The sequence below is a fragment of the Rousettus aegyptiacus genome, unplaced genomic scaffold, assembly GCF_014176215.1.
Source record: "Rousettus aegyptiacus isolate mRouAeg1 unplaced genomic scaffold, mRouAeg1.p scaffold_m13_p_4, whole genome shotgun sequence".
Lineage (NCBI taxonomy): Eukaryota > Metazoa > Chordata > Mammalia > Chiroptera > Pteropodidae > Rousettus > Rousettus aegyptiacus.
In genome coordinates this window covers 157,733,004-157,751,942 of record NW_023416307.1, presented here as the reverse complement: position 1 = coordinate 157,751,942, position 18,939 = coordinate 157,733,004, and the positions used below count along the sequence as shown (strand labels likewise).

At 49.1% G+C, this 18,939-nt stretch overlaps 1 protein-coding gene across 6 annotated transcripts; it reads left to right on the top strand.

The window, feature by feature from the left end:
• Positions 1 to 2: 2 nt before the first annotated feature.
• On the top strand, positions 3 to 18,350 carry LOC107504114 (histone-lysine N-methyltransferase SETMAR). Of its 6 annotated transcripts, none has more exons than XM_016133105.2 (2): positions 3 to 148; positions 6,622 to 18,350. In XM_016133105.2, exons 1-2 carry the CDS (start codon positions 32 to 34, stop codon positions 7,408 to 7,410), a joined length of 906 nt encoding a protein of 301 aa, XP_015988591.2. In that variant the 5' UTR covers positions 3 to 31; the 3' UTR covers positions 7,411 to 18,350. The 6 variants fall into 6 exon arrangements, 2 of the variants coding, with proteins under 2 accessions (XP_015988591.2, XP_036074371.1); XM_036218478.1 differs by having other exon boundaries at positions 10 to 148; positions 6,513 to 18,350; XR_004950297.1 differs by lacking the exon at positions 3 to 148 and having other exon boundaries at positions 6,452 to 12,280; positions 12,755 to 18,350.
• The last annotated feature ends 589 nt before the right edge of the window (positions 18,351 to 18,939 follow it).

Sequence of the window (18,939 nt, the reverse complement as noted above, 5' to 3'; positions counted from 1 at the left end):
GCTCGGGGGCCGGGCTCGGCAGCTCTGCGGGATGGCAACTCCTGGGGAGGAGCCCGAAGCCCCCGCGGAGCAGGTGGACATCGCGTGCGGCCTGGAGAACTTGCCCGTGAGCACGTGGCCCCCGGGGTCGGCGCCAGAACCCTTCCAGGTAGGGGACGGGGCTCGGCCTCCGAGAGAGAGGCGTGGGGCGGGGCTTGACAGCCAGGAGCGCTGCGCGCGCAGCCCGTGGGGTGGGGCCTGCGCCCTCCGAGTAGTGGGCGGGGCTTGGCCAGGAGCGCTGCGCGCGCAGCCACTGGGGGGGCCTGCGCCCTCCGAGTAGTGGGCGGGGCTTGGCCAGGAGCGCTGCGCGCGCAGTCCGTGGGCGGGGCCTGCGCCCTCCGAGTAGGGGGCGGGGCTTGACGGCCAGGAACGCTGCGCGCGCAGCCACTGCGTGGGCCTGTGCCCTGTAGGGGGCGGGGATAGGTGGCTGCGCAGCTCGTCAGGTGCTCGCAGTTCTGCGGTTGACGGCAGGTGACCTGCAGACTCTTCTACCTGTTCTCTTACCCCTTCGCACAGGTATTTGTGGGCAGGACTAGCTCCTAAAAGCACAGCTTTCTGTCATTCTTTTGTTAATCCTCCAGAATAACCTTAAGCATTGCATTCCTCTTTTCTGGCCACACAGTGGCATTTCCCTGAAGAGCAAAACCACAGGCTTCCTGAGGTCCCTTGGAAAGAGCCCTGAGAATCTGGCTTTTTGCCCTGGTACTTTCCCCAGAACTCGCAGAGAGATCTGGGGCAAATCCTTAACCTCTCAGGTCTCAGGTGTCTCATGTGTAAGGTAAGTAAGTCATGGGGCCCATTAACCCATCTCAGCCTAGTGTCATGGTTAAAAACTTGGCCCCTAGAGTCAGACTTAAACTGAATCTCCCGCATGCTGTAAGCGCTTGGGCAAATAGAAACTAGCTTCAGGTAAGCCTTCGAGTCCTGTGTGCAATTAATAGTACCTGTCTCCTGGCTGCTTTGAAAATTACAAGTAAAATACAGTTCCTGGTTTGCTGAAAGAACTCCATAGACATTAACGACTGTTACTACCGCAAAGCCCTTCTCTACCTTTCTCACACCTCTGACCTTGGCCTGAATGTTGCCTAGGGAATCAGGAATGACCAAAAAAAAAAGGTGTTGGAAAGAATGGAGCACTGGACTTGGAGGTTGATAGTTTAGCCATCTTAGCCATTTCTCAGAGCCTAAGTTTCTTCATCTGCAAAATGAAATTAAAATTTATAGCCCTTGTCACATCCATTATCAATACTGAACCCTGTCTGTCCTTCCTGCTTCCTAGGGTTGTTTGAGGAGCATATAAAACATTAGACGCAATAGCAATTTTCAGAGTAGACCAGGATGTTAACGTCAGAAGTGGTTATTTTTCCTCAAACTACCTTAGGCAATTTATGGTTTACAATACAGTTGCCTAGCACCGTATTAAACACTGATCCCTAAAATCTTATTCAAAACCGAACATTGCTGAATGCCCGGTCAAAAACACTGATACATGTTTTCTTTATTCAACAAATAATTGAGTGCCTGTAATGTGCCCGGCACCATGTTAAGCTAGGCACATAAAATTAAATGGTGACAACACACAGTTCCTGCCCTTGAGCTTACAAGAGCAAATAGAAAGCTCTTGATTGCTAATAAAAGGGGGGAGGAAGGGAGGAAGCCTTGTGATAACCTTGTGATTGATCCTTATACCTGCAATTGATGGGCATAAAGGAAAATCCAGAGACAGACCTGATCTCACAGTGCTCCAGCTGCCTGGCTGTGCGCACAGCTCTGGTGGAGTGAGAGCTGCAGAAAGAAGACACGATCCCTTCCTTGAGGAATTTATAGTCTCTGCAAGGAGATAAAAAATGCTCGAAATACTTAAATGACAAGCCTCAAAGTACTTGCAACTGCTTTGCTTCCACGTGTTCATGAAGCACAAAAACAAGTCTTATACAAGGTCAACACAGTGTGCTTGTCCCAAACCCTGCTTTCACAGGCATATGCACACATAAGAAATAAGGCATGAAAAATTCAGCTTAAAAATAACTTGGTGTCTAGTTAGCTTTTGAGTATTGTGTGAAAAGGCAAAAAAGAACATCCAAATGTTCAGACCGGAAGCAAGCATATCATAATGCCATCAGTATTGAAACCTAAGTAGAAAAAAAAAACATTGATTTTCTTGAACTGAGTTAGACCTAGCCATTTTTCAGGTTTCTGAAACCAGCTTCAAACATCTTTTTTAAGATTTCAACTTGCCCTTGAAAAGAATTATCTGGCTCACAGTCTCCTAATAGCTGCTTGGAGCAAAAACAAACTCATGGGGCTAGAGGCCAAGTACAAAGATTCTTGTAGCTGGTGTTTCAAAACAACCAAAAAAGGAATGAGAAGTTTCACATTCAAAATCAAGGCCTAGGTTTTAAGCCCAGAATATTGTATGGTTTCATACTTCGGTTTCTGGAGCTTCGATACAGAATGTAAATCAGAAATGTCAGACCTATCAAAAGTTATCAAGAGCCGCAATCAAGCAATCAAAAAATATTACCTCAGTCACCCGCTCTGTGACCACTATGATTGACCCCTTCCCATACCACACTCCAGACCTCAGGACCACGCCTTTCCTGGAGACATGTATTTGTTTAAAAGACATTGGTACCAGTGGAGAGCCTGACAGTTTATGCCATTTAGATCCCAAAGTCCATGCTGCTCTGTGCAGGTGTGAAGAGGAGAGGAACCAAGTATGAGAACACCAGGGAGGTATGTTTGCTCTTCATCATGCTGTCTCTGGCTTCCATTTTGGCTTCTTGGGTGACCATGTTTATAAAAAACTTTTCTCTGAGGTTTTCTGTCAAGAGACTTGCAGTTTCCACCCAGGTTCCTCGAGGATCTGGTTTCCAGCACATCATTTTGCACCGAGCATTTTGCATTTATTCCCAACTCTCGCATAATCAATTCCATACCAGGAAAAAGTAAAGCTTACGCTATAACAATACCAAAAACATGATAAAAATCTCATTCTCCGTGCCCTCTTTTGTATTTTCCTGAGTGGTTTTTCCTATTACACACACGTGTGTAATAGGCAGCAAGGCAACATTTATTGATAAATGAAAGACATCTTTGGGAGTCACCTCCCATCAAGGTGGACAAGTGATAGAGGGTAGGAATGTAATCAGATGGTTTCCTAGACATAATTTTGGTTTGACTACATTTGAACCTGAGAAGTTTGACTCCAGAACCCGCTTCTTCTTACCACCCTATTGGATCGCCTGTATAAATCACACTCATGTGCCAGCCACCAGAGTAAGCTGTGTACGTGGATTCACTTTTTTTTCCCTTCACAGTAACCTGTGAGATAGAAAGGAAATGTCTAGAAGAATTGTTGGAAGCTACTGTTTTAAAAGTAGGAAGTGCCTGACATTGAGTAGTGTTATGTTATGTGAACTTCATGAGAACCCCCCCCCCCCAGATACAGGTGTTACTCCTGTTTCATAGTTGCTACCCAGAGCTTAGCAAGTCCCTGCCCTAAGGCACAAAGCTAGTAAGAGTCTGGTTGTGTGTGTGTCCGTCCGCGATCTGCACTGAGCAGTGCCCTGCGCGCCCGGGGCTCCAGGCCACAGTCACAGTTTGCTCGTCTGGCCTCCTGCACGGTGTTCAGTGTCACCTCCCAATTCGAGTCCTCACTGTTCATTAGCCATTTATGTCTTCCACTAAACTGCCCAGCCATTTCCTGGAACCGTTCTCAGCTTCCACCCCGTGTGTACTAATCAAGACTCATTTGTTTGCAAGAAACAGATAGGACACAGACTGACTCGAACCAAAAAGGGAAGGAACTGCCTCACGTACCGGCACAGCCTGGACCCAAACTCGAACAGTGTCAGCTGAATTTCTTTTCACCAGCTCCCTGCTTCGCACCCCCGTGCCCCTTTCCTGCAGTTACACCCTCAGCAGCAGGTCTTACATGTGCGGGAGAACTTGGGGCTGCCAGGTGAACACTCTGCCGTAGAAAGAGTGCATCACCCTAATCGTTTCAGCAGAAGTCCCAGAATTGTATGTCGTTGGTCTGTCTTAGGTCCCGTGTCCATCCGTGAAGTAAACACTGTTGAAAAGAACGAGTGTTGCTAAGGTTGGCCAGGTCTAGGCCCCTGCCCAACCTGGACTCCCATCCAAGGCCGAGACAAGGGTGGCAAGGGCTCCCCTGGGAGGAGTCAGGGTGCTGTTATCAGAAGCGAACAGATAGGTGCTGAGGAGGTAAAAACCTGTCTTCTGAGTTCGCATCCCCCAAGGAGGGATCTCCTTGGCTCAGCGGAAGCACAGAAGCCTTCGGGGTATCCCCCTTTTGAATGAGTTTGGTCCTGGGTTTGGACCAGGAAACAGGGTGCAGAATGTAGAGAGCCACAAATTAGGAGCATTTAAGCGCCCATCAGTGGCTCCTGATGTGCAACACATTTAACAACAGTTTTCAGATACTCAAAATTTAACAGTTCACATGGCATATTAATATTTGAATAGAATGTCAGGTTAGTGGCAGATTATTTCTGAAAAGACTAACTTTTCAACTTTTCAAGATGGATAATTACATAATCATGTTATATTAGACTATGGTTTTCAAAAGAATATTCTTTAGTATAGCCATTCTTCTAAGTCAGGTAAAATAACTCTCTGAAATGGTATTTTACTGACCTTTGAATGTGAAACGAAACATATGGAGATAAAATGATTGGTGACGACTATTGGTATCAGGGTCAGTGATTACATCCGTCAAGGGAAAAAAATACCCTCTTTAAACAGGAAGTTTATCCAGAAGTCTCTATTAACCTTTTGTTCATTTATCTTACCTCTTTGAAAGCCTCATTAAACCCTTTGGGAACAAAGCAGGTGTGCTATTATGATGTATAAGAAGCAGTATATATTTGGTCTTTGTCCCCGTTTCTGGCACCGAGCTACTCAAACTCTTAGAACTGCCCAAGTGCCGAGACCTCAGTGTGACACAGGCAAGCGCCTGCGGATGGGGGCTGGTCGCCCGCAGAGGCAGCCACGGGATCAGAAGGCTGGACCTTCTGCCCACCCACTGCCATGGCCAGGGGCTGCGGCTCAGTAGTCAGTAGCCAGTGCTTGAACAATCCTGACTACTTAACGGAGCCTCCACACAAACCCTGAGGACAGGGAGCTTCCAGGCTGGGGAACGCGTGGAGGCACCCCCAGAGCGGGCGTGGGAGCCCCGTGCCCTTCCCCGGCCCCCGCCCTGTGCGTCTCTTCCATCGGGCTGTTCCTGAGTTGCATCCTTTATAATAAACCGGTCATCCAGTGAGTAAAATGTTTCTGAGGTCTGGGAGCCACTCTGGCAACTTAACTGAACCCAAGGAGGGGGTCTTGGAAACCTCAGATTTATAGGCAGTCTGTCAGAAATGCAGGTAGTGACCTAGATTTCAACTGGTGCCTGAAGCGGGGGCTGGGCATTCTTGTAGGACTCAATCTTTCACCTGTGGGATGTGATGTCATCTCCTGGCAGATGGTGTCGGAATTGAGTTGAATTCTGGGACATCCAGCTGGTGCTCAGAGCATTGCCTGTTGGAGGGGCAGAGACACCTCCACTCCCACCCCCATTGAAACTGGGTCCCAGGCCACTAACGGTGGCTATAAATGAACGAGCTGGGTCCCATGCAAGCAAGAATTAGTCTGCTCATAAAGAAATATGCTGGGCTCCTGAGAGACGCTTAAATCTTCAGGGTTTGAAAATATCCTTCATTATGCCAGTGAAGAAATAACCAGAGATCTACACTTCATAGAGATTACATAGACTTAGGGCTTTTTCTGTAACATTTTATAAATGTAAAATTTTGAGAAACTTTTTCATATTACCCCTTTCTCATTTAATAAGAATAGGATTTCTTTACATGTATACATCTGCAATAAATTTAAGTATCAATATGTAACAAATATGATTTTTGGAATTTGATATATAATTTCATGGCCAAATGCCTTTAACATTGTGAAGATTTAAATAAAACTATAAATAGCATCTTTTTTTAAAAACATCAGGATATTTAAGTTTACATAATCTTTAAAGAAGAAAATTATTTTTAAAAAAATCCATGGAAAGCCCTCTACCCAAGGCCATTTTTCATTGATTCATCATTTATGATTTTCTTATCCCCAAAAAGGATCTGAAGTGACTCGCAATAAAAAAACGTGTATGCATTTTTATTATCAGAAAATGTCAAAGATCGAAAGCCAAGGATAAAACACTTAACGGCATTCAGAAACTAAATCCAGCACTGATTTTTCTGACATCCTTAGCTAAGAGGGAAACAGAATGGGTTACAAAGCTTTCGGTTGCTGATAGGAGAGGGGAAAAAAGTGTGTGTGTGTGAGTGAGAGAGAGATTCCTATTGTCTCTACTTAAAATGAAAGCACAGGATTTTAAATCCTAAAATTAATCTTTTATGCTGGAGAGGTATGTTTTCAGACCATATTTTAACATACTGTTTTGTCAGTTCTGCCCTATTTTTACATATGTTGGAAAAGCAAGTATCGCAGACAGAAGTCGCTGGTGATGCGCATGACCGCGGCCACGCGCTGACTCGCGGCGTTTGTTTCCCGCAGTACACCCCGGACCACGTGGCTGGCCCGGGCGCCGACGTCGACCCCGCTCTGCTCACCGTCCCGGGGTGCGCGTGTCTCCACGAGCCCTGCCGCGCCGGCACGTGCCCCTGTCTCCGCCACGGGGACAGCTACGACGACGACGGGCGCCTCCGAGACGCGGGCTCGGCGGCCGGGTGCGCGCGGCCGGTCTTCGAGTGCAACGCGCTGTGCCGCTGCCCGGAGCGCTGCCGGACGCGCGTGGTGCAGCGCGGCCTGCGCGCGCCGCTGCAGGTGTTCCGCACCGCGGCCAAGGGCTGGGGCGTGCGCGCGCTGGCGCGCGTGCCGCGCGGCCGCTTCGTGTGCCAGTACGCGGGCGAGGTGCTGGGCGGCGCCGAGGCGCGCCGCCGCGTGCGCGCGCAGACGCCGCGCGACGCCAACTACGTGCTCGCCGTGCGCGAGCGCGCGCGCGCCGGGCCCCTGCTCGAGACGTTCGTGGACCCCGCGCGCGTGGGCAACGTCGGCCGCTTCCTGAACCACTCCTGCGAGCCCAACCTGGTGATGGTGCCCGTGCGCGTTGACTCGATGGTGCCGAAGCTCGCGCTGTTCGCGGCCAGAGACATCTCGCCCGGCGAGGAGCTGTCCTACGACTACTCGGGGAGGTTCCTCAACGCGACGGGCAGCGACGCCGAAGCCGGGCCGGACGACGGGACGCCGAGGAAGCCCTGCTACTGCGGGGCCCGGGCGTGTGCCGCTGTCCTGCCTTACGACAGCTCGCTGTACCGGCCCGCGGAAGGGCCGGACGCCACCTAGGACGCCGCCTGGACGCCGCCTGGGACGCGCCGCGCAGGAGGAACGCGCCCGGCCTCTCCTCTGCCTCTCCCGGCAGGCGAGGGTGACAAGGGAGCGCGCGTGCTGGCCCGGCCCTCTCCGGGTCCCCGCTCACATGCGGGTGACCCTCCGTGCAGTCCCCGCCCTGCCTTAGCCGCTGCCCGCCCTGCAGCGGAGGCCAGTGGTCAGCTTCCCCAGGAGCGCGGCACAGACCACGGGTTGTCCCCTTCTGTGATGGAATCTCAGGGTTTTGCCAAAAACGGGCACTTCTCCTAGTTGGATGCGGCATGTTCTGGCTAAGGCGACAGAAGCGAACCTGGTGTTTCCTTAAGTGGAGACATCCTGCCCTTACCCCCTCTTCCTTCCTCTTGGCTGGAGCGTCCACCCTACACCCCGAGATCGCTTTGGAAAAGGAAACCACACAGCACGTCGGCAAAAGTGAAAGCAGCCTCGGCTCCTGGGCTGTGGACCGCACTGCCGGCCTGACCTGACGCCTGGACGTCCCGCATTTACGCCGCTGTAATTGTAATTTTTCTAGCACTAGCCCCAGACCAAGGAAACTGGCAGCTGCCTGCCTCGGCCTGTTTTCCGGGTTTGTCAGCAATAAAGCTGAGAATTTGAGTTCTGTCTGACACCTGCATCTTATTTCTCATGTGTTTCTAAACACAAATGAAGGAAAAGGGCATGATTATCACCTGCTAATAATATCACCCTAATAATTACCAATAATGAAAAATATACCCAAGACAATGACTTCCATGTGTATAATCAAAAGGCAAAAAAGAAAACAAAAATTTTCACTATGCACTTGGTTATACTGCAAAGCTTGTGAAGTTATGCTTCAAAACTTCAGACTCATTTCTTCACATATTAATAACATGAAAATAAACCTGTCAATACCACAAAAGAGAAGTTTTTTAATTCCATATATACTTCTGGAGGGGCAAACATCTCTAACTTCTTTTTTAAAGCAAGGATGTTGCAAAAACAAGGTACTTTTAGAGGTTTATTAGACATTTTGAAAGCTAAAATAATTATTTGGGCCCCATACTCTCATATTATTTAATAAAGTAGCTAATATCTCCCTGAATACATGTAAACCGTACCATTAGGAGGCCCTGCACTTTCAAAGTTATGTCGAGATCCATATTACATATAACACTCTGCCCGTGTGATGTAAGGCAGCTGTACGCTTCGTGAGTGAAATGGTGTGTGAATTGTATCTCAATAAAGTTGTTAAATAATATGTTAGGAATGAAGTACTGACACACGCTAGAACATGGATGAACCCCGAAAATATTATGCTAAGACACCAAAGGCCACATATTCTGATTCTATTTATATGAAATGTCCACAGTAAGCATTTCTTTCTATAAATGAGTAAATCAGTGGTCGTCAGAGAGACGGATGGGGAGGGGGGTGTGGGAGCGCCGGTCCAGGGCGGTCTATCAGGGTAAGAACACTGAAACCCGCTTTCGAGGGGTGCGTTTTATGTCTGTGATTACATCTCCATAAAGTTTACAAGAAAAGAGGATGCGGTGTCTAGGAAACCGGTCACCTGTGACTCTGAACACTGCTCTCAGGAAGAACAGCCTTTGGGTCCGAGGGAGATGCTTCTCCACTTCACGTCCTCAAACAAAACACGACTGTGCCTGATGCTGGGACTGTGGCCGTGACCACTGCCGGAGGTGGACCTGGCTTTGCAGCGAGACTCTGATCAGCAGAAGTGCTGGGTTCAGCAAGAACAGAGATGAACATTCAACATGTCAGACCTTCCGCCCAGGGCATAAATGCAATGCTTGAATAACAAAGCGTGGGCTTCTTGCCCTGCTGAGTGTCAACTTCCTTGCTTCTCTTTCTGTTCCCTTGTGCTTCCAGAGGTACTCACGAGTAGCACAGTATTCGGGACAGTTACACAAGGAGACACAAATATTTTGCCCTATTAAACAATTCATATTACTTTCCAGTTTGTAGATGTGGGGACCGAGAAGTCTGATATTCTTCATGTCGTTCATACAGTTCTTCCCATGATATATTTAATAGTTACAGTGACAGTGCCAGTGATGGTAGTGTATGCGATGACATTGTCTTTCCATAATCATTAAATGTAATCTCGTAATAACGTTTGAACAGGATAAGTAAATTTCGTGATTTATGGTAAACCCTGTCTCAGCAGAGTAGAGCTTTCTCAAAGTGAAATCAGCTGCACTGACTCGAGAGACGCTCTCACAGGGCATCATCATCGAGAGAGCACCAACTATGTGAAATCTGTTTATAACAGTGCAATTTATGATTAAGAAAAAGATTTTTTGGAATACATCATAATTTATGAACTAGATAGATCATTATTTTATTATCCATCCAACCATTGCCAGCTCAGTTGGACACCCAGGCATGATGAAATTTAGTCATATTTTACCAACTTTCAGTCATGTAAAAACCATAACTTTATGCATTTTCCATTCTCCTGGTTATGAAGATATTTTGTCAAAGTAGGAAAATAACGATATGTTATTTCCTCCGGACTGCCCGTGGCTCTCCCACAAGCCGTCCTGTCCTGGATGCAATGATGGAAGAACTAGCTTGCATGGCAAGGCACTTGTGACCCTCACACAAAATAATGGACCGATACAGGCTGCAAGTACGATCTCAGTGCAGTTACCATGAAGTGTCGTTGTGCCTCACCTAACAGAACGCGCAGCATATTGTCCTAGAAGCTGCCTCTGGCTCCACCAGATTGACTCTAATGGTAGGTCCTTCCTGGTGGAGGCCAGCTAATATATATATATTAAGTAGCAAGATACCTGTCTATCATTTAAGGGCAGCAGGACTATCAGCAGACCCTAAAGGACGTCCGTGGTGTTCCCGGTTCCTACAACTCTGGGATTTCTCTGGGATGATAAAGGCCTCCGCTATTGTGTGTGTATCATTTTTCCATCATTGGCAATGCTATTGGCCTCGCTGCCCAAAGCTGCAAGTTATCCACGACCGTTCCTCCTCTTCCGCAAGCTAATCATCGCCGAGGCCTGCAAGTTCCGTCTGCACCTCTCCGATCTGCCGTCTTATTCATGTTTTCGTTCCGCACCCTGCCACAGCCTCCCTGCCTCCAGCCTTGCCGTCCCCACAGCACGCTCTAGCTTTAAGCCCCTCAGTGGCTTCTTGTCACTTCGAGGATGGAGCCCGCCTACTGTCCACCTCGTCCTTCACTCTTCTTTATCTTTCTGAGGTCCTCCCGGAAAACCCGCGCTTCCTCTCAGCCCCGACCCTGACCATGGTCTGGAAGAAGCAGTTCCTAAGATGACAGGGTAGCCTTATGAACGACATGACACCCTGTCTACACATTTCTTCGCAAAGACCAGCATTTGAGAAGTAGCTCTGGTTGGACCACCCGGGCACCAACACAGCTGTTCTGCATGCATCCATTTATTCACTTCATTCACCCATAAACACCTGTCGAGCATCGAGCACGTGCTGGGTGGTGTGAGGATGGCTCTTCGACCTCGTGATTCATTCGGCAAATGTTTCTGAGCACCTGCTACGCTGCGTTCTGAAGAGCCTGGGGCCAAAAGCTAAATCTCCATCACGCCCTTTCGTGGGGAGGATATTTAAGATCTGCTCTCTCGGCGGCTCGCTGGCTGGGATCACAATGCTGTGTGAGTCCTCGGGACTCACTCACCCTATAACCCTAGGCTTTCACTTTTGAGAGTTAGGACTCTCCTTCTCATCCTGCTATGAATGAATATATAGAGCTTTTCTTCTCTTTTTTCATTATGCTACCAGATAAAAAAAAAAAATTTTTAATTTCAGAAAATTAAGGCTACAAGCAAGGTAGACTTTTCTACACCTGTCATTCGAAACAGTTTAAGGCATAACAAACCTTAATTAGACATTTCTTATTGGAAAGAGATCAAATGGGTTCACTAACTTTTTAAAAATTTTCCTTAAAAAGATTCCATTTCTTTACCAATACACCTATCCTGTGGCTGGTTACATGAGTTGTCCACTCCATCAACAGCAGGGGTGACGGCAATGTTATTCACCTTTTGTAAACTGAGATATTGCATTTGAATTCTCGACTTGCAGTTTCAGCATATTCATTTATAAGCAGGGCCGCTCTGAGGACACAAGAGGCAGTAAGTAACAATTCATCCCCTAGCACAAAGCCAACTTAATTATTAGAGTCTTAGACATAGAAGTTCCAAAGCTCCAAGCTCATAATGCAAATCCCACAGATTCCAATAAAGAAAGTGCGTGCCAAGAAAGCCAAAGGCCACACGCCATTGAAAAGCTGGCGGGCGGACTTCAGGTCCTCGGTTCCAACAGCTGCTGAGAGCTCTGGTCACTCGGCCAACAGCCGTCATGCGCACTACACACCGGCTCTCGCTCAGCTGTTTCGAGCCCTCGGTAGGCTTTCTGGTTTGCCGGTTCAAGGTACAGCGAGGCAAAGGCTACTCACTCCGTAGTTTTGCTGGCTCGTTGCTCCTCCGGGTTGGCTTCGCCCAGGGTCCCCAGCCACAGGATCCCCGAGTGGAGGGGTCCCTCGAGACTGTGAGACGAGGGTCCACTAACACCTCTGTGTCCACGGAGGCACGCACGTTTTCTCGGTCTTGCCTTCTCCCCTTCTGATTGTGTCATTCCAGGAGGGAGTCCGGAAATCGACCCCACAGCAGAGGCAGCACCTGTTCCCAGTAATGGGGCCACTGGGACGGACACACGGGCCACCCCCAGGAGCGACCTGCCACCTGCCGTCTCTGGGCAAAACTGTCCTGACGACCTTCCTCCCCTTTCCCTGCGAGAGCTCAAAGCATTCACGCCCTCGTTTTAGAGATGAGGCGACTCAAGCTCCCAAAGGGTGGGGACCCCAGTGCTCAGGGGACTTTGAAAAGCATTGAATCCCGGGCCTCGTTTTAGCCCAATTCGCCCAGTCTTCTGGGTGGGAGGCTAAGGACAGAGAATTTCAGACAACCTCCCCTGAGTACTTCTAACACGACAAGCCAGGCATGGCCCAGGAACCACCTCTGAGGGCACAGGCTGGACCGGGGAGATGAAGGGAGGCGGCTGATAAGACTGGGTAACACGTAAGGCCCCTGACCTCCAGACAATGATTTTTAATGTCCAGGGGCACATGAGGTCAGAAGCGTCCCTAACAAACCCACGCGAAGGAAAGGTCAGAATGATTAGCTCAGACAGGGGCCCCGGAGCTCCAGCCACAAGGAGAAAATCGACGTGGTCACGAGGCAGTTAAGAGGTCACTGTGGACTGTGGGTGGGGGCGGAAACAACTTACTCCCGAGGACAAGTTCGTTAACAGTGGCTCACTTTTGCAGACCGGATTTGCCATCAAGATTGGACTCGTCTGCTTACCCCAAAATGGTACTTCGGCCGCGGAGGGCTGAGAAGATCGGGCCAGGGGACGACCTGAGCTTGATTTCATTCACCTCCCCTGACGAGTATTCGAGTCCTGCGTAAGTTCCCTGTGCAAAGCTACCTTAGCTGTTCTCAGAGTCATTTTAGGATTAAAAAAAAAAAAAAAAATCATTACAAAGCTGCAGATTCACTGTACATGAGAATGTAAACTGGTATAGCCTTTTTGGAGGGCTGTCAACATCCACCCCAAATTAAAGTAACCATATGCTTTGAAATAGGAGTTAGATTCTCAGGAATTTATCCTACAGAAATATCTGCACTAACTGGCAAAGATGTTAAGTAGATACAAATAGGCTGACTGGAACATTGCTTTTTCAATTAGAGTGAGCATGCAGTATTGTTTTATATTAGTTTCAGGTGTGCAGCAGGTGGTCCGACATTTACATACTTCATGACGTGAAGCCTCAATTCGTCTAGTCCCCACCTGGCACTACACGTACTTATTACATTATCCTTGAGTATATTCCCTATGCTACATTTTTCAACAGTAAAAACTGAAAATCACCGGAATGGTATTCCTCCGATGGTGCCCCCCGTAGGGCCCCTAGGCTGGCTGCGCTCCGGTGGCCTGTGCCCGAGCTCGCGTACCCTTCCTTCCGCCTCATCGGGCCTGCTGCTCAACCTCCCGTGCGCTTTTCCAGTCCAGTTACCGTGCGCTTCGGCTCCGCGACTTCTGTTTGGTACACCAGTGCAACTCCTGCCTCTCTGTGGGAGTTCGCATCGCGCTCGTCCGTTTATGCCCCGTCTGGTGAGCCTCTTTATGGCCATTGCTTTGAACTCTCTATCGGGTGAATTGCGCATCTCCCCTTCATTACATGCATTTCCTGTTTAGTTTGAAACGCGCTCCTCCCCTTCCTCACTGTGCTTTACTCTCGTGTTTGCTTCTGTCGCTGCCTGCCACGGGCTTTCAGGCTGACTGGAAGCCCCTCAAGCAGCAGCTTTTAGAGGAGGCAGATATGTACGGTCCCCTGGAACCACAACCATACAGCCTGCTGGTCTCCAGACCAGCAATCCGGGGTGTCTCCTGTGCAACAGCTGCAAAACTCGGGGTTCCAGACGAATGCAGGAGGTGCTTAACGGAAGGGACCAGCAGGCTGTTGTAAGGACAGGGAGAGCCAGCTCTCCGGGGCTGCTAATTCAGCTGTTTAAAAAGAAGGAGACCTGTATAGTATTTTCATGAGGCGTACAAACTACATTAAATGAATAGCCTTTATACAAACCAAATGTGAATTGTATATATTGTGTATGATTTGTGTGTGTATATGTGTGTATTTATACCTAACCTGTAGTCAGTATATATCAAGACACACGTATATGTTTGTAAACGCATCGAAACGCCGGAAAGATACACTAAGTGCTAATGGTGGTTACCTGCGGGCAAAGATTTGGGAGATGATCAGAACTCACAGAATGAAGGGCCTCTAAAAATACTCTGCGTGCTTTTTAGTTCCTAGTTTTACCTTATGCATCTTATTGTTCTTACAATTAAAAAATAAAGGTTTTTCTAATGATACTTGGTGGATAGTTATTAATGAAAATTATTAATAAAGGCAGCAGAAATTCAGAAAATAATCAGCATAAAAAGATGAGAGATCATTCTGGAGCCTGTTCCCCTTCTGCGGGTCACAGTCTCCACTCCTGCCTTCTCTCTAAAAAGTCAGAGATCAGAACGGAGAAGTACTTTAGAAAATATTTTTCCTACAGAATGAACGTTTGCACCCTTTTCTGTCCCCCTCCCCCAGCCTTCCAAACCCACAGGACCACTAAATAAAAGGTTCTCCAACTCGAGATATTACCTGTACAAAAACGGCAAAACCCACCAACGATGCGGCCACTAGATGGGGACCATGACACACAAAAGCATCCTGGACCGCCACTTCACAGAGAGGCCGGCTCCGGACGCGGGTCCGAGGCCCGGCACCAGGGCCTGCCCACAGCTAACGGCCCACAGCAAAAATCAATGTTTTCCGGCCTTCGGCTCGCCTGATGTGTCCTGAAGCAAAACGTTTCATTAATTAATTTAAAATGACAAATGTGAATACGGTTCCCAATCTGTGTGGTGTACTCCCTCCAACCGAACTGAGTATTTGCAAATGTTCTGGAACGGAGGCGAACCTCGAGCTGGAAGCTTCCTTGCAGCTGCGTCTGAACAGACCGCGCCCAGTTCTCAGCCGAGCGCAGAGTCAGGCGAGGAGGCTGAGAACTGCGGCCTCGTCTCAGATCGGGATCTAATCTCATCTGGGAAGTCCTCCCGTACGCTCCTCCGGAACGCTATCTACCAAGCGGGCGCAGGACACTGTTTCCTTTCATTCTGCACTCGTGATCTCAGCCCACTGCCTTTATCAGCTGTATTCTTTTCATGGAGTTGAGCCTGGTACAAATGAGCTGATAACGCACCTTTTGATCATTATTTCCAGGGGGTGAATGTTTCCAAAAGGCCCAGCCTTTTCCTACCGCACCCCCCCCCAAAAAATACACTTCTTTATGAATACATGATCGTTTTGTAAAAAAGGGGGGAGGAGAGGGTGTGACGAAAGCATGCCTCTTGGAGAGGTTAAGAACATCCAAGTCTTAACCTTAGATACTTCATTGCCACACAGAATGATCATTGCATCAACCTTCGGTTTGGCACGGATGTAAAGCAGGTCGAAGGTTTACGCACAGATCACGCCACACTAGGTCAACCCTCCAGCCTCGACCCGACCTTTTCCAGAAGTATTCCCACTTAATATGCAAAGTCTGAGGAACAAGTCGGTTCAGTGACTCGCCCAGAGCCACAAGACCAGCGAGCAGCAGGACAAGAGTGTGAACCGAGCCCCTCGGGCCCCGAGCCCGCCCCGAGCCCGCGCGCTCAGCCACTAGTCCGCCGCCCGCCTCGCTCTTGGCCCCTTTTCCCCTTGGGGTGACCTCCCAGCAGCCACTTCCTTTCAATCCACTCCTCCCCACCCCCACTCACAAGCTACAGATTTAAGGGTACAGTGGCGAGGCCAGAAGTCACCGAAAGAGCGAGTCGTGGACCTGCCTCCTCGGCCACGTCACCTGGGCGCCCTGTAAACACCCCGAGTCCCAGTTTTCTAAGAGAAGACGTGGCCTTCCCAACGGAAAAATGAAGACAAACGCCGCCAAGCAGAAGGGAGCTGCTTCACGGAACAGACACCTGGACCTTCCTCATGGGTGCTGTGCCACCACCACCCCCGCGGGGGCAGGCGCCGGTGACATGCGGGGTCCAGCTCCGTGTCACCTCCAGCAGGGGTTCTTACGCTCCACACGCCTCGTGCTGCGAAGTCCTTCGGGGAACTCTTTCTACAGCAAAGTGGTTCCAACTACGGCAGCTGAGGAGATTCCAGGGGCGCCCCTCCACGCCACCGAACGGTAAATAGGTCAAGTTGTACCTGGCAGCGTCAGGAGCAGAGAAAACTGCGGCCTTCAAAGGAGCAGCCGCGAAGGGCCCTTCCTCACGAGCACCGAACCAGACGCGGGGGACCTCTGATCCGCGCCACCCCACAAGGGGCTTATCTCTCGTCCCTGCCGGTCTGTGAGCTGTTTTCACTTTCTCGTGAGCACTATCAGGGCTTCTAATGTCACTCTGATGAGACGCCAAACTGACCTATTGGAAGAGTTGCTCTGATTAGTCTTCCATTTCCTCGGCAAAGAAAACAAGGCTTTTGTCAAACATGGCCCAGGCCCAGAGGCCCGAGAGCCACCCCATCTGACCTTCAGTTACTGTGACAGGGAACGGCCTTCCTGCCTGACGACTGTGACTAATTCAATTCCACAGGCCCAGCCAGCCTGCTCGCACTGATGGCTTTGGGGTCAATGACCATTTGGGGGCAGATTAGAACCTGATCTGAAGCTGAACGACTCCACCCTTGGCACTAATCCCCCGAACTTCCCAATCCTAAACAGGGCAGATTTCAGAAAGGAGCCACTCATTTTATGCCCTACCTGAACATGGTCTGTAATGGTTGGGCTTAATCAAAAAATTAATTAAACTCCTGCTCTAATGTTCTCAACACAAGAGTTGGAGGTGGGAAGGGGACCTGGCCAGCTGCCTCGGTTCCGCCCGGGCCTCTCGGAGCCAGTAACATCCACGGGGCTTTAAGCATTTGAAAGAGCAACGGCCAACTTTCCATAACAGCACGGCGGACTCTGGCAAACCTACAAAAACGAGGCCTGCTCTGCGGCCTTGTTAATTTTACTGCAGAAAATTAAGTTTTAATAGATGAGATGAAACCAAGAGTCAAGAAACAGACATTTCTGCTTGTTCTCGAATATTAATCTGCAAACTGGGTAATAAGTGACAAAGTTAATGAAAATGGACTGTTGGGGGGGGGGCGGGGGAGGTAGATGGAGTAAAGGGGTCAAATATGTGGTGACAGAAATGTAACTATGGGAAGTGAGCACACAGTGTAATGTACGTATGTGCCTTACTGTTAAAGTGTGCGGATGAAACTTATTGGATTTCGTTAACCAACGTCACCATAAAAAAATGGGCTGCCGACGGCGCCGCTGAGATCATCTGCGGCTGTTAAATGACTCTGGGGCGGGGGGTGTCGAGGGCGTCCCCCGGGAAACCACCACTCTTCCTCACACTCGGACCCGCACCGGTGCCTTACTGACTTGCTCAGTCATTTTTTTTCCGAAACATGAGGTTTTGTTCCATGAAATGAGTCGACTTTTCAGATTGGAGGCTGGACGCAGCACCCCACAGTCTGCACCTGACTGCAGAATCATTTTAATATTAGGTCTCCGCAGTGTCTGGTTTTTAAATCGTAATCAGTTGCCAACAAGGGAAACTCAGAAGCCTTCACACGCGAATGCAGGTGTCTTGGAAACGGGGCGAGCGGGCGGCTCTGGGCCCGGTTCCGTGTGGCCGCCGGGGACCCGGCAGAGCAGTGGCCGTGAGCACCACTCCACGCAGCCGGCGAGAGCCACTCCTCCCGCGTCCTCCGAGGAGTAGCGCAGGTGCACCTGTTCATGAGACAGCCTGCCACTGGGAAGGAAGGAGGAAGAAATGCATGCAAGATACCATTTGATTAAAAAAAAAAAAAAAAGAAACCACAAGCCTCTTGTATAACCTACCTGAAGTCTAAAAACAGAAAACATCGTATTTCCATGTTTTGTATTGTTTTGTTTTCAAAATACTCTTTTCACTAAGTCAATGATGAATTTGTAGCACAGGCGACAATTCTATGTGCCGCTTGAACACATGATCTGTTTTCAAAAGGTGATCAGCAAGAGGACCAGGATTCTCAGGTGCCCATGGAAGAAAGGCCACTGCCTCGTTACATGTCGACAAGAGAATTCTCGGCAAAGTCAGTCGGTGGAAATGGACTTTACCAAGACACCGGTTTGGAGCTATTACCCCACCACGCCCCAGCCCAGAAAAACACCTACTAAAATAAATGGCACCTTCCATTTCTTATTTTCCCGAAGTGTCACATGGACCACACAGATGCTCTGTAAAAAAAAAAAAAAAAAAAAACGGAAAAAGAAGAACAGAACAAGCAAGGAGGGAGGGAAGAGGAAGAAAAGGAAAACCTTTAATTGACAGAGCTCTGTACCACGTTAAGCTGGAGGCTGGACCACGCAGAGTCAGACGCATCAACGTAATCTGATGTCTTCTCAAGACCACCGCCCCCATCGTCCCCCACCCCCTAACGCTTTCTCATCATGTTTATAAGGTTTCAAAAAAGAAGACATGACTTGCTTCCCACTCAGCTCATCGTGTACACCCTGAAAATAAATTAAGGTTGTCCGGGATTGGAGACCAAGGCATATTTAAAAACAAACCTCAATCCCCTCCATGCTTCAGCAGGGCAGAAAATCAGTTAGAGGCACAGACCCCAAACAAGAGCCTCTTACCAAGGGACATAAAGATAAGCGTGCAGATAAGAGACTACAGACACTGCCCACGCCCCCCTACAAATGGCTGAGGAGAAGTCGACACCCATCCGCTTTTAATTTGATGCAAGTGATGTCGAGAACAAACGCCTTCAGGAAACATCTTGGAGAAGGAAGAACCCCAGGACTGAGACTGCAAAGGCTGCTATTCCGGCTACAAACGCCACTGGAGACTTACTCG